Source organism: Gobio gobio (genome assembly GCF_949357685.1).
Source record: "Gobio gobio genome assembly, chromosome: 5".
Taxonomy (NCBI): Eukaryota; Metazoa; Chordata; class Actinopteri; order Cypriniformes; family Gobionidae; genus Gobio; species Gobio gobio.
In genome coordinates this window covers 3,354,639-3,370,936 of record NC_137101.1, presented here as the reverse complement: position 1 = coordinate 3,370,936, position 16,298 = coordinate 3,354,639, and the positions used below count along the sequence as shown (strand labels likewise).

At 35.6% G+C, this 16,298-nt stretch overlaps 1 protein-coding gene across 1 annotated transcript; it reads left to right on the top strand.

Moving 5' to 3' along the window:
• Positions 1-1,301: 1,301 nt before the first annotated feature.
• On the top strand, positions 1,302-2,725 carry tmem229a (transmembrane protein 229A). The gene has a single exon (XM_079816553.1). The coding sequence runs from the start codon at positions 1,420-1,422 to the stop codon at positions 2,365-2,367; it is 948 nt and encodes a 315-aa protein (XP_079672679.1). The 5' UTR covers positions 1,302-1,419; the 3' UTR covers positions 2,368-2,725.
• The last annotated feature ends 13,573 nt before the right edge of the window (positions 2,726-16,298 follow it).

Here is a 16,298-nt window from a genome sequence, read left to right as displayed (position 1 = left end):
AACAATATATTAAAATATATAATTAAAAACGTAAAAAAATATACGTTAAGTGTATTCTTTATTATAAATTATATAAAAAATATTTTTATTATACTATTTTGTAATACATTTTTTTAAAGATTTTATATTATATAGTTTGCATTATATATATATATATATATATATATATATATATATATATATATATATATATATATATATATATATATATATATATATATATATATATATATATATATATATATATATATTAATATGTAACAATACATTTAAATAATTTATATAAAATATACAGTAAAAATAACATTTATAAAATAGTGTAAATAAAGTTATATACAATAATATAATATTTTTCTATATAATATATCTAATACAATATAAAATATAGAAATCTTATAGAAATAGACATCTTTTTCTATTAGTGGTATTGTAAAGATTATTTTCATATTATTTATAGCAAAAAATAAAATTTATAAAGTCTAAATTATTTCATTTTAAATTATAACATTGAATAAAAAAATACAATAAATATAATTAAATAGTATTAACAACAAATAAAACAATGTATATAATATAAAATAATTTTAAAAAAATATACAGAAAAAAATAACATTTATAAAATAGTGTAAATAAAGTTATAATAATTATATATATAATTTATTTTTAATAATGGATAATAAATTCAGAAATAAAAAATAATTCTACAGTATTGTGAAAAATCTAAAATACTATATAATTTCATACCTAATATAATAATATAATATAGAAATCTTATAGAAATCTTTTTGTAAATATAAGTATTACTAACGGTATTTTAAAAATTATTTTAATATAATGTATAACAAAAAATAACATTTATAAAGTCTACATATTTGTAATTATAATAATATAATATATATTATATAACGTAATATAATGTAATAAATGAAATATAATATACTATATAAAATTATATAGGCTGGCTGTGTGTGTGTGTGTGTGTGTGTGTGTGTGTGTGTGTGTGTGTGTGTGTGTGTGTGTGTGTGTGTGTGTGTGTGTGTGTGTGTGTGTGTGTGTGTGTGTGTGTGTGTGTGTGTGTGTGTGTGTGTGTGTGTGTGTGTGTGTGTGTGTGTGTGTGTGTGTGTGTGTGTGTGTGTGTGTGTGTGTGTGTGTGTGTGTGTGTGTGTGTGTGTGTGTGTGTGTGTGTGATAATATAAAATAGTGTTGTTGTGAGGAACTTTTGTCTGAATAGGACAGCGTCATCTGGTGGTGGGTGTTGTTATTTCTCTGTCTTTTCTTCTCTTCCCATTCCGCTCCTTCCAATGATCGGGCAAGAATGCGGTCAGTGAGATTTAGTGCCTGGCGCAGCGGCTCACCGGCGAGCGAAATGACCATCAACCAAAGACGCATCGCCATCTGAGCGCGCGTTTACCGAGAGACATGACGACGAGACGAGCGGACAGCCCGAGCGCGCGCGACACGGCTCGACGCGCTTTACCGCAGTGGATGCGCATGTATTTCTACGGGATGCACGGAGTCACGCTGGACATCCTGCTGTCATCCGCGCGCCGCTTCCTGGACGGCAGCGACCTCCGACTGCTGGGGTTCTCCTCTCCGTATCTGTGCGTCGTGCACTCCCTCACGCATCTGCTCTTGGAGAAGATCTACCAGCAGAAGAGATGCTTCCAGGGACGCCCGGTCGTGTTCCACCTCGTCTTCTACCCGTGCCTGTACATCTGCATGCAGATTTTAATCGGGAACGTGGTGACATGCACGGAGAACATCAGGGTGGTTTCGGTCACGCAGCTCGTTGTGCATTACATGCTCGCGTTGTACTTCACGACCGTCTTTCATAAAGGCTTCCTGCGCATTAAGTATCAGGACAACCGGGTGTCGATGCGCGCGTCGAACGGGTTACCCGGCGCGCTGCGCTTCGTGTTCTTCGGGATGCATGGCTTTCTGGATGAGGTGGTCTTCACCTCGGTGTTCAACCTGTTCGAGAAGGAGGACCGGACCCTGAAGGGCCACACATCCCTGTGGTCCTTCCTCATGTATGGAAGCTGCAGCTTCGTGGTGGAGAAGCTCTACCTCCACCTGCACTTCAGGAGAGGATGGGGGACCTGGCAGCGGCTGCCCATCTACATCTGCTTCATCTACGCCTGGGAGTTCAGCTGGGGCTTCGCTCTCAGACACTTCGGCGCCTGCTCCTGGGACTACTCCCACTATCCCCTCAACTTCATGGGACTGGTGACCTTGCTGTACCTCCCGGGATGGGTTTGTCTGAGTCTGTACCAAGACGTCTTGTCCAATATCCTGCTGAGGGTTGTGTGTGACGATGAGGAGAAGCTTGAGAAGGACCAAGTGCATGGTGCAAAAAAAGCCATTTGAATGTGTGATGCTCGAGAAAGCTTCTTTTTTTTCTCTATCGACGAACACTATAAAGCCCATATCTTTTAAACGGGGCATGTTGTCACATTGTGAACCGACTTCTTTTAGGCGATTGATTTAAAGTCAAATATCCGTAAAAAGTCAAGAAACCATAAACATGTGTAAGTAGAATTGAAAAATAGATAGTATTTATATATATATATAGTCATTTTTTAGCTATATAATACTATTTTATAGTATATTATTTTAGAACAAATTAATAGTGTTCATTTTTTTATATAATATTATTTTATAGTAAATTAATCATTAAAATAATAATACAATTAATTCTGCGAAATTACATTTTACATGACAGCTTGCCCTGATTAAAAAATGACAACTTTATAAAATATTATATTATGTTGCATTGTTTGCTTGCAAGACTATATATATATATTGATTAATCGTGATTAATCGCATCTAACATAAAAGTTTGTTTATATGTGTGTTTATATATTATTTTATATTTATATATATATATATATATATATATATATATATATATATATATATATATATATATATATATATATATATATATATATATATATATATATATGCATATATATATATATGCATATATATATATATATGCATAAATATATATATATGCATAAATATATGTGTATATACACACACACATATATATATATTTTTATGTTAGAAGCGATTAATCACGATTAATATATATATATATTATATATATCGATTAATCGCATCCAAAATAAAAGTAATATATTTTATATATAATTACATTAATCGCATCTAACATAAAAGTTTGTTTATATGTGTGTTTATATATTATTATATTATATATATGTATGTATGTGTATGTGTGTGTGTATATATATATATGCATAAATATATGTATATGTATATATATATATATATATATATATGCATAAATATATATATATGCATAAATATATATGTGTGTATATGTATACTGTATATGTACACTCACATATATAAACAAATGTTTATGTTAGAAGCGATTAATCACGATTAATCTATATATATATATTTAGTGCTGTCAATTCGATTAATCATAATTAATCGCAACCAAAATAAAAGTAATAAATATTTAAATATAATATAAATGTATAAACAGTATATATACATGCAAATATTTCTTAAATATATACATGAATGTATGTGTATTTATATATATAACTTTTTTGATGTGATTAATCTTTTGACAGTGATGTGTGTGTGTGTATATATATATATATATATGTGTGTGTATATATATATATATATATATATATATATATATATATATATATATATATATATATATATATATATATATATACTGTATGTACACTCACATATAAACAAATGTTTATGTTAGAAGTGATTAATCGCGATTAATATATATAAGCCTGTCAATTCGATTAATCACATCTAAAATAAAAGTAATACAAATTTATATATAACATAAATTCTATAAATATATATACAGTATATACATACAATATTTCCTAAATATATACATGTATGTGTGTGCATTTATATATACATAATAATTATACACCGTACACACATATATTATGTAAACACTGACTTTTATTTTGGATGCGATTAATCGCGATTAATATATTACTGTTGCCGAGATGTGTAGAGTGTGACTACTATAGCCCAGTTCTCCAGACTTTATTTGGATATTATTTTTAAATGCTATATTAATAATTCACCTTAATGGCCATTTGAAATCACAGGAAAGCCCAGGATGTGCACACAAGCACTGATACATTGAGGTCTAAACACGAGAGAAGCATAAACCGCTGGTTCTCAGGGGGACATTTGTGCCGGCGTTACACCCTCAGAGAAACGTTTCCTCAGAGGAACAACTATAGCTGCTTTAGCAGCGCTAATCTGCTGTTAAAATCCACTTTATGGACTGCCATTACACACACACACACTGGGCTTTGATTAGTTATCGAATATCGGGTGTCTGGATGACGGTTTTATTGCATGATGGGATTTATGAGGAGAGTGTAACTGCACGCGTCAGGAGTTTTTGCATGTCGAGACCGCAGCGTTCAAGCTAAACTGTAGCAAAGGTGATTGTGAGAGAAACAGTGAGTCCTTTAGCAACTGAGTGCCTTCATATCAACACGTTCTAGGCAGCTGGACTTCTGTAATCCCAACTCTTGCGTCCGTATGGAAACAAGTTCAGGCGTATCTCAGTTTGTCTTCTGTGAAAACAAGGCGTCGAGATGCAGGAATAAAGAAGTCACAGCGTTTATTAGAGACCTCTATGGCAGCTAAAGACGGGCATTTATGAACAAAAACACTGGTCCAAACACATGAGCACCGTACACTGTGAACAACTACTGTGATCCCGTCGTTTTGGGATGTATGACTGAATTTATCATTGAAAGAGAAACTGCCAAAGCTTACACTGCAAAAAAAGGCTTTTCTTACTTAGTATTTTTGTCTTGTTTTCAGTCCAAATATCTAAAAAATCTTACATTAAGAAGCATTTATAAATGTAGTATACAGTAGTATATTGTAGTGTATATATGTAGTATATTGTCTAGTATACTAGACAAGCAACATTTTTTTTGTCTTGTTTTGGGGGAAAATAACTCAAAATTAAGAATACATTTTTTGCTATAATCTGCCAATGGGGTAAGCAAAATAATCTTAATTCAAACAGAAAACAAGATTATTTTATTTACCCCATTGGCAGATTATTTTGCTTATTTTAAGCAAAAACTCCCTTAATTTTGAGTTATTTTCCCCCAAAACAAGACAAAAACTGTGGCTTGTCTAGTAAATGCTTCTAAATGTAAGATTTTTTAGATATTTAGACTGAAAACAAGACAAAAATACTAAGTAAGAAAAGCATTTTTTGCAGTATAGAATAACTTCAGCCTCAAAACCCTTTTTTTAAGACATGATTATTAGATGAGTGAAATATTTTTCCTTCATGCATGTGCTCACTTGTTGATGTAAAGACGCTGGCAGCTGCTCTGTTTTGTACTTTAAGAGGAAAAACACTTTGTGTAATTGCAGGAATGAGTTTGTATGTTTGTATGTAATTGACACTAGATGAGTCTTTGAATGCACTTCTTTAAATTGTTGTGGCACATCTTCATGGTTTCCGTCTCTATGCACTCATCATCACACTGATCAAATTAAAGAGATCAAACATGACGTGTGGTGTGTGTCGTGACTCGAGAGGAGAGATTTGGCTGTTACTGAAGGGACCTGAATATTTTCCATTTCTGACGTCAGGAAACAAATCAGCCTCTGCCTGGTTTACGCACACGTCCTGTGTGATTCTCGTCCCTTGAGACTCAACAGACCATAAGAGATGATCAACCTAAAGACTAAAGTCGTTGTATCTGTACACTGAGCGAACGTCTCAGAGCATTATCAGAGAAAATTGCTATTTCGGACCTTAAAGGTGCAGTATGTAAGATTTTTTCAGTAAAATATCAAAAACCACTAGGCCTATTTTGTTCAGGTGAGTACTTATAAATCCCAAATGTTTCCAACTATTTGTAAATCGTGAGATGCTATTTTAACCGAGGAACCGGGACGTGTGAGGGCGTGGCCTGTCGATGACGTCATATCTGCTGGTTTTATTCTGCAGAAACGCTTTACTCTCACTGCAGTGTGAACAAGTGTCTGAGAGAACACACAGAGTAACGCCATCCCATCATCAACACACTCAGATGTGTCTAATATGATCAGCAGAGCTGCGTTACCTCACACATGAGCGGAGGAGCGGAAGTGGCGACTGTGGCATAATAAAAGTCCCTTCGCTCTTCTCATTAACAATCGATATAGCGTAAGTGACGCCGGCAACTGTGGCATAATAAAAGTCCCTTCGCTCTTCTCATTAACAATCTAAATAGCGTAAGTGGCACCGGCAACTGTGGCATAATAAAAGTCCCGCCGCTCTTCTCATTAACAATCTATATAGCGGGAGTGGCGCCGGCAACTGTGGCATAATAAAAGTCCCTTCGCTCTTCTCATTAACAATCTATTTAGCGGAAGTGGCGCCGGCGACTGTGGCATAATAAAAGTCCCTTCGCTCTTCTCATTAACAATCTATATAGCGGAAGTGGCGCCGGCAACTGTGGCATAATAAAAGTCCCTTCGCTCTTCTCATTAACAATCTATATAGCGGAAGTGACGCCGGCAACTGTGGCATAATAAAAGTCCATTCGCTCTTCTCATTAACAATCTATATAGCGGAAGTGGCGCCGGCGACTGTGGCATAATAAAAGTCCCTTCGCTCTTCTCATTAACAATCTATATAGCGGAAGTGGCGCCGGCAACTGTGGCATAATAAAAGTCCCTTCGCTCTTCTCATTAACAATCTATATAGCGGAAGTGACGCCGGCAACTGTGGCATAATAAAAGTCCCTTCGCTCTTCTCATTAACAATCTATATAGCGGAAGTGGCGCCGGCGACTGTGGCATAATAAAAGTCCCGCCGCTCTTCTCATTAACAATCTATATAGCGGAAGTGGCGCCGGCGACTGTGGCATAATAAAAGTCCCGCCGCTCTTCTCATTAACAATCTATATAGCGGAAGTGGCGCCGGCGACTGTGGCATAATAAAAGTCCCGCTGCTCCAGCGGTTCCTCAGCTCCACAACACTCGGCCCTGCTCTGCCTCAGACTACAGTTACGTTAAATTTGACTGCAAAATTTGATTTAGTTTTAGTCATATTTTAGTCACCTGAATTGTTTTTAGTTTTAGTCTAGTTTTAGTCGACTAAATATCATAAGATTTTAGTCGACTAAATCAACAGTAGGTTTAGTCTCCTAAAATCGAATGAGTTTAGTTAAATTGTAATACATTAAGTATTTAAGCATTACATAACCGACTGTCACTTGAACTGACATTTTGCCATAATTTTGTTTTTGACATTAAAAATACACGAAACAGAGCTCAATTCACTTTTTTGTTTGTTTTTTAAAAACATCTATATCGTTTTTATAACTTTGTATTTCTGTTTTAGTTAGTAGGCCATATCAGGTTAAGCTAAAGCTTCAAATAAGTTTGTCTATTTTTTTAATTTCAGCTAACATTTATTTAATTTAGTTAAGTTAGATTTAGTTAGATTTTTTGTGAACTATTATAACCCTGATACTGTATTGAATATGTGTCAGATACTGGTCTTTCCCCCTGACTATGAATTAAATGGGAATTAAATTAAATACAGTTTATCGTGTAACCAAAAACAAATCTATAATGCGTGACTTTAAATTACAAACAAGTTCGAAATACACATTGACTCTTATTTTGAAATGTATGTGCCTTACTATTGCAGTTGCAGGAGCTCATTCAAGTTCAGGAGATAAAATATGCATTGTTACAACCATCTAAAACATATTACTATATAAACATTGTAAAGTAAACATTGTCATTATTCATCAGCATTAGTTCATAAACAATTGTCTGGCATAAATGTGTGTTATTCAGTGATTGTGAGCCGCTCTGGATTGGGGGTGTGTGAGCCTGAAGTGTGTTTTCCAGCGGTTAGATCAGCATCTGTTACACACAACATCAGTTCTGACCCGATCTCTTCCCTAATCGTCCCTCCGTAACATTTTCGTCTCGTTTTTATTTGTTGACGAATATGACAGTTGATTTTCGTCATAGTTTTTGTCATCCAACACTAGTTTTTATTTAGTTATCGTCTCGTTTTCGCTTTGAAGTGAGACCACATGTCCCATGAATCTGCGCTCAAACTTGCCGTCATCAAACGACGCCTTTGTTTTGAATAGGCGACCTCTAGCGGACGGATCTTTCGTCAATGTGTAAAATGTTGCTGTTGTTCTTCTCTACATCAGTGTCAGTGTTTCTGAACTCCCTGGAACGCCTCCATTGTAGTCTTGAGATTTCTTCGGAACACGTCACAATATTCCTCATTTAAATAATTTCCGCCAAAATAAAGGGGGCGGGGCCTGGTTGAGTTAGATAGTAGTGTGCTGAAACCAAGCGGCAGCTTCCTCTAGTTTCTCTTGAAGCCAATACGGAACAGATGATGGACACAGAACACACATTTACAGTTACCACCTCCACAAGTTTAGCATGCAAACTCTAAACACACATCAGTTTAAATAGATGTGTGTGTGGTTTGGGTTTCAGTTTCAATGAGGTTTCAGAACTGTAAAAGAGTTCACATGTTTCCTTGAACATATTTAGCTCTATTTAATTACTTCAGTTCATTTTTTTTTTAAAACAAATTGAAGCATTTAAACTGATATAATGTACTATCAGTTTAAATACTTCCATTAGTTTTTATATTATATTATAGGCTATTATAATTGTATTATAGTTTAAGCCTAATAAAGAATTGATCGCACAAGGAGATTTTTTAGGGATCCTGCCACTAAAACATTTGAAAACCCCTGATATAGAAAATCTTGGAAATTCATAAGCAATAAACAAACATTTAATATAGATGGTTTAATGGCTTAATGTTTTTAACCCAGCATTGTTTAGAGTGTACTAGTTAATAGTGAGAATTGGACCCTAAACTAAAGTGTTACCCTTTTTTTTCATACACTCTAAAAAATGCTGGGTTAAAAATAACCCAAGTTGGGTTGAATATGGACAAACCCAGGGGGTGTTTTAACCCAGCGGTTGGGTTAAATGTTTGCTCAATTGCTGGGTTAGTCCATTTTCAACCCAACTTGGGTTGCTTTTAACCCAGCATTTTTTAGAGTGTACTATGTAATACGCATTCTCATGTGATTGTGTTGTATATGCACAAAAAAACTCATATTTCACTCTAAAAATGCTGGGTTGAAAATAACCCAAGTTGGGTTGAAAATGGACAAACGCAGCAGTTGGGTTGTTTTAACCCAGTGTTTGGTTGTTTTAAGCAAACATTTAACCCAACCGCTGGGTTAAAACAACCCATTCACTGGGTTAAAACAACCCAACCGCAGGGTTTGTCCATTTCAACCCAACTTGTGTGGTTTTTAACCCAGCATTGTTTAGAGTGTTGGGATCTCAGTGATTATAAACCTGCCTTCATTCCTGGTAAGGGATGTAGAATATGCTCATGCAGAATAAGGCGTTACTATTTGCTTTATAAGTCATAATAAACAGCCAATATCCTAAATATTCCTGCTAATAAGCTACACTCTTAAAAATGCTGGGTTAAAAACAACCCAAGTTGGGTTGAATATGGACAAACCCAGCAATTGGGTTGTTTTAACCCAGCGGTTGGGTTAAATGTTTGCTTAAAAGAACCCAATTGCTGGGTTTGTCCATATTCAACCCAACTTGGGTTGTTTTTAACCCAGTATTTTTTAGAGTGTACTAGTTAATTGTGAGAATTGGACCCTAAACTAAAGTGTTACCCTTTTTTTCATACACTCAAAAAAATGCTGGGTTAAAAATAACCCAAGTTGGGTTGAATATGGACAAACACAGAAATTGGGGTGTTTTAACCAGTGGTTGGGTTAAATGTTTGCTTAAAAGAACCCAATTGCTGGATTAGTCCATTTTCAACCCAACTTGGGTTGTTTTTAACCCAGCATTGTTTAGAGTGTTGGGATCTCAGTGATTATAAACCTGCCTTCATTCCTGGGTAGGATTAAGGGATGTAGAATATGCTCATGCAGAATAAGGCGTTACTATTTGCTTTATAAGTCATAATAAACAGCCAATATCCTAAATATGCATGCTAATAAGCTACTAAATAGTGAGAATTTTACTCTAAACTAAAGTGTTACCCTTTTTTTTCATACCCTTTCATCCTAGAATCGCTCCTGTTCCTATAAGACGTATAAAAGCATGGCTGCTATTCAAGGTTTGTCTAAGGACGTTTTCTTAAGTAGAGCATAAAGCAGCAACTCTTAATCTGCTTTAGTGTTTAACAGGGCTTTACTAAATGCCCTCGCCACTGCTCTTTCGCCCCGAGTTTCAGACATCTGCCGTTCATTAATGAGCAGTGCCATGAATCCGCTTCTTCCTCGTGTGAATCATTAGTAATTTGTTTAGAAGTGATTTCGAGTGTGTAATGGAAGGATGCTTTACAAAGTGTTTCTCAGAGGTGCTGAATGCAACGAAGAAGCAGTTCTCACTCTCAACAGCCAAACACCACATTTACATGCTTTATTTACACTGGCAAATGATATTCAAAGTGTTGCACATGACCTTCAGCCGCAGCTTTCTGCTCTCGACTCACACTCGATCAGAAGTTGATAAGAGCAGCTGTTGTGTATTCATGTTACTCATTTACCAATGGTTTAAAGTAGCCAGCCCATCAATAACGGAAATGTTTTTAACCTCACACGAATCATATTTGCACTAAATATTTTTATTTGAAGCCATTTTAGGGACTTTTTGTGCATTGTGCAATGGCGTACTTTTCTCCTCTGTAACATTAAAGTCCTAAAACTTAAATAAAAATCAATTAAATCTAAATAGAAATGTTTTAAAAAAAATATAAAAAATGGCAAAAAGCACATTGCTTAAAACAAAAAATACTAAAATGATGCAAAATATTAATGAATACTATATAAGTAACGTAGATTTAAATGAAAAATTATTATTTTAAATAGAATTTAAAAATAATAAATAAAATTATAATTCAGGCTGGGAATATGCTTAATTTTCATGAAAATAATGGCACAATATAAACACTTTCATGGTCCTAAAATGGTAAAAAGATGAAAAATATTTGGTAACACTTTATTTTAGGGTTCAACTCTCGCTATTAACTACACTCTAAAAAATGCTGGGTTAAAAACAACCCAAGTTGGGTTGAAAATGGATTAACCCAGCAATTGGGTTGTTTTAACCTAGTGAATGGGACGTTTTAACCCAGCGGTTGGGTTAAATGTTTGCTTAAAACAACCCAATTGCTGGGTTAAAACAACCCAATTGCTGGGTTAGTCCATTTTCAACCCAACTTGGGTTGTTTTTAACCCGGCATTTTTTAGAGTGTAGTTGCTTAATAGTTAGCATGCATATTACTAGGATATTGGCTATACGTATAAAGCACATATTAATGCATGATCATATTCTACATACAATACCTAAACCTATACGCTACAAAAACTACCTTACTAACTATTAATAAGCATTCAATTTGGAGTTTATTGAGGCAAAAGTCGTAGTTAATAGTGAATGTGTTCCTCGAACTAAAATGTTACCAAATATTTGTAATTAGATTCACCCTAATATTGTTCCATACTACTTCCATAATGTACATATATTAGAGTAATTGTCATATTGTGATCATGAGAGTTCTGGTTGACATTCATAACTCATAGCTCTGGTGAATTGTTCTAGGTCAGACTGCCGCGGTTGATAGTGAGATGTACAGAGAAAGCCTCACAGGAAGTGCGCTTGAAGAGGAGGAAGAGAAAGCATGATGCGTGGTTACAAGGGCAAAAGTTATGTAATGTATTCAGCTTTAAAGAGGCTATGAATTCAGAAAGCCTTGTTACACTCTAAAAAATGCTGGGTTAAAAATAACCCAAGTTGGGTTGAAAATGGACTAACCCAGCAATTGGGTTGTTTTAAGCAAACATTTAACCCAACCGCTGGGTTAAAATGACCTATTCACTGGGTTAAAACAACTTAATTGCTGGGTTAAAATGACCTATTCACTGGGTTAAAACAACTTAATTGCTGGGTTAAAACAACCCATTCACTGGGTTAAAACAACCCAATTGCTTTTTTTATAGCATTTTTTAGAGTGTATTAGCGACACCGGTGGCCGTTAAGTGAACTGCAGCCAGAAACCATTCGCATTCGTGACACACAGGAGACCGAACGTGATTCAATGCCCTGGATTGTTTTTCTTTCTACGATTAGATGCTTTTCTTAACAGCAGTTAAAGGGATAGTTCACCCAAAAATGAAAATTAGCCAAGTTTTAAATAGGAAAAATATCGAAACTCTTTGGTCCTTTTTGAGCGAGATGCTAACAATCTCAGGGTTGCCAACTCTCACGCTTTTGGCGTGAGACAAACGCTTTCAGGCTCAGTCTCACTCTGCCCAACTTAATCTCACGCCAAACTGCCAAGCCTGCTTTTGATATTAAACAAAGTCTAAGCTTTTTAATTTTTTTAAGTTTTAATGCGAAATTCAAACAATAAATATCATTTTGGCGCACTTAATGAGGCATACAGTTAAACCCAGAGGCGTTGAAAAACAGAGTTGCGACATGTTTTCATCTCGCGGCGGTGCGCGCGGTAACGTGCAATCTAATCAGATTCAATTATATATGCTAAGTTATGCTAAAAATGCTACCGCCAGACCTGGAGATCGGCTGAATGGATTCGAAAACGGCAAAACTTAACTGTTCAACTCTAGGGGAGACGGAAAATTAGCCTATTTTCAAAAATAGTGGCGTGTTCCTTTAACCCTTAAATGCATTTCGCCAAACATTCTTACATACTGGGGTCTTTAGTGACCCGGATCTATATCTAACATGGATAGATCTATACCTGTCGCGATATTATATAAAACTCCTGATATTAGAGCAACAATTAAAGAAGAATAAAATAAAACATATTTCGTTCCCTTTTGGAGTTTGGATGGGTTCAGTTTGAGCAGATGTTTTACACCATCACCACTGTCCTCGTCAGAGCTCATGTCCCAGTACATTCAGCATCTGGATGATATTCGCCATCTCACACATATTCTCAAAACTCAACGTCTTGAAAATCAATATTTTGATCGCTGACAGCTTCCTTCAGCAGATCCATCAGCAAGTGACAGTGACAGTGACAGTAATATTTGATTGTGTTCAGTTCTTGCTCTGCAGTAAATCTGAACCATTTCAAGTTTTGCAGATTATAATTATTATTGTTTAGTTTTCTGTCTGAGGTGAAGTGAAGCGTCAGTTCATCATTGTGTATCAGACACTGCCACCTTGTGGAATAAACGTGAATTGCACTTATTTCGTCATTATAGATTCATTTATTATTGTGCAGAAAAAAAAATACGTACAATCTTACACACCTCGGGTCATTAGCGGCCCTATACAATTTTGACTAGAAACTAGTGGTAAAACAGGCATTCAATTATAATTGTATTATTTTTTTCTTGTTATATTGTTTAAAATGGATTGATTGAGGAATACTAAGAAGGTTGAGGTCTAACTTTAAAAAATGAACGAGGAGGAGGAGGAGGGTATGAATAACGTCCCGGGTCGCTAAAGACCCGAGGTGTGCATTTAAGGGTTAAACCTATAGCATTTTACATAGATAACTTTTAAACATAGCCTATAACATTTTTATCTCACAATTCTTGACTCTTTTTCTTGCATTTGCCTGTTTATATCTCCCAGTTCGGACTTTATAGGTTGATAAACCTTGTCCTATTGGATTTAAGCGCTGCTTTTGATCAAATCGACCATAGTATCTTGTTACATAGGTTGGAAAAGGTGGTGGGTATTCACAGTGGTGTAAAGTAACGAATTACAAATACTCTCGTTACTGTAATTGAGTAGTTTTCCTCAGGAATTGTACTTTATTAAGTAGTTTAAATACAGTGTACTTTTACTTGAGTACATTTTAAGTGCTGTATCGGTACTTTTACTGCGCTATTTTCCCTAAACCTGCCGTCATTGTGTTAATTTTTTTCCTGTCAACGTGATTGGCTAAGGTGAATAATCAGTCATGTGACTCCATGCGTCACGCATGCTTTATGAAAGGGGGTTGTTGCTGGTTACCCTATGATGACTGAAATCGTGAAATTGCCTTAAACAATTACAAAAAATTGAGATTTGTGTCGCTCACATTGATTTTCACTCATCATGTAAACGCTTTAACCTGCTTTCTGTCGGCTTATTGAAGTGCATATTTTAATGTAATGTGTTCTCACATGGCGATGTACAATTTTAGTCCATGTATATAGCAAATAACTTTCATAAAACATCAGATTTATATTTAAATCAGGTATATTTTTTAATTGCAAGCAAAAAATAATCAGTGGTGAAAATTGTGAGTTACTCGATTCTGATTTCTGAAGTTTATTTTTTTTTACAGAGAAAACATCCATTGAAATGAAAACAGTACAAACAATCTCCAGCATATTCAGCTGTCCGACACGACTGGAACTGGCTTCTATGGTCAGATGAAACTAAAAAAAAGAGCTTTTTGGACGCAAACACACCAGAACAAAAGTACCCCATGCCCACGGTTAAATATACAGCTGGATCTGTAAAAAATGTGGCCTATTTTTTTGGTGGAGGTCCTAGACTTCTTCAGATACATGGTATGTAGAAATCTGAAAACTGATAATGGGCCGTGGTTGGATCTTCCATCAGGACAACGATCCAAAACAAACATCAAAATCAAATGTGTCACTGAGCACAATATGAAGCTTTGCCCTGACCTGACCCCTATAGAAAACGAGTGATGAACTGAAGAGAAGAGCTGGGAATCTGACGGATCTGGACACTCAATGATCTCCAAACTCATCAGGCATTATAGGAGAAGACTCAGAGCTGTTATCTTGGCAAAAAGAGGTTGAAAAAGTATTGAATAAAAGGGTGCTATACTCTTCTCAATAGAACTAGTGTTCGTTGTCTGTAGCCTTGAACAAGTTCTTAGAAAGTTTTGTTTTCCCTCAAGGTGGGACAGCTGCAGATAACACCAACTATAAGGAGTTTGTTGTGGTGTTTTGTGTTATTGGCCCTCACACATTGCAATGAGAGTATAAGAGAACGAGTGAGGGGCTTTGGTCTTTTCTGACTGCACAACATGCATGTCCGAATTGACCTTCTTTTCAATTCCAGCTTCATCATGATGATTATTCATATAACATATTCTTCTTCCGCCATGGGAGTTTTATGGCAGAACCGTATGATAAAAGGTTGTGAAATTTGGGACACTAATAGAGAACAGTCTGAGCTATCAACATGGCAAATTTGGAGTCTCTAACTCAATCCAAAACCTTACTTGAACCATAATGGCTAGAAACAAAAATCTTTTTTACTTAGATTCTTTGGCTCAACACGATTCGCTTGAATATGACGTCATTTTCCCGCCATTTAGAATTTTCCGAAAAACCTATTTTTGCGAACTCGTCCTAGACGGTTTGTCCGATTTGCACGAAAATTGAACCAGATCATATTCAGGCGATGCCGACAAAAAGCTACAACAATTCAAGATGATTCATCAAATTGTTTTCGATAAACGCGCAAACAAATTTTATGTAGCGGTTGCGAAAATACACTTAATGCTATGTCTCCGCAACGCTTTATCGTATTCAAACCAAACTTGGTACATGTCAATACAAGCATGACCTGAGGCAAACTGCCGTGTTTTGGCGCAGCGCCACCTACCGGTCAGGAGATACGAAAACTGGCTATTTTTGCTTATAACTTCTGAAGCGTTTGTCTAAAAATCATAAAATGTCCTTAGATTCGGGACATCATGCCGAGTCGACTGATATCCAATTTTACCATATCGGCCATTTTGGCTGTCGGACATTTTGAATTATGTGCTAAAGCGCTGTATTTTATGAACACATGAACGGATTGTTGCGAAACTCGGTATGGGTCATCAGCACGATGCCCTGAAGGAGCCTGAGAAGTTTCGAAATAGCGCCCCCTAGTGGATAATGTTTTTTTTCCCCAAATGCTTATAACTTTGGGACTTATTTTCGTCTCCTGAATTCTTGCCGAGTCCAACGATACCAGACTTGCCAGGTTTTGGCGTATGGTTTGTGCAGCGTGGTAATTTAGCGCTTATAAAACATCTTCGAAACCATTAGTCCTATCGAGATGAAACCAGTGTCAAAAGTTCAGAAAACACAGGTCGATAGGCGAATGCTAATACCCAAATGTCAAAATATTGATAGTAAGGGGAGGTAAAATGCAATCAAAGTCAGGTGTCAGTCATTTTTTACGTGTTTTTTTCATATAAATGTCTATAACTTCAAAAC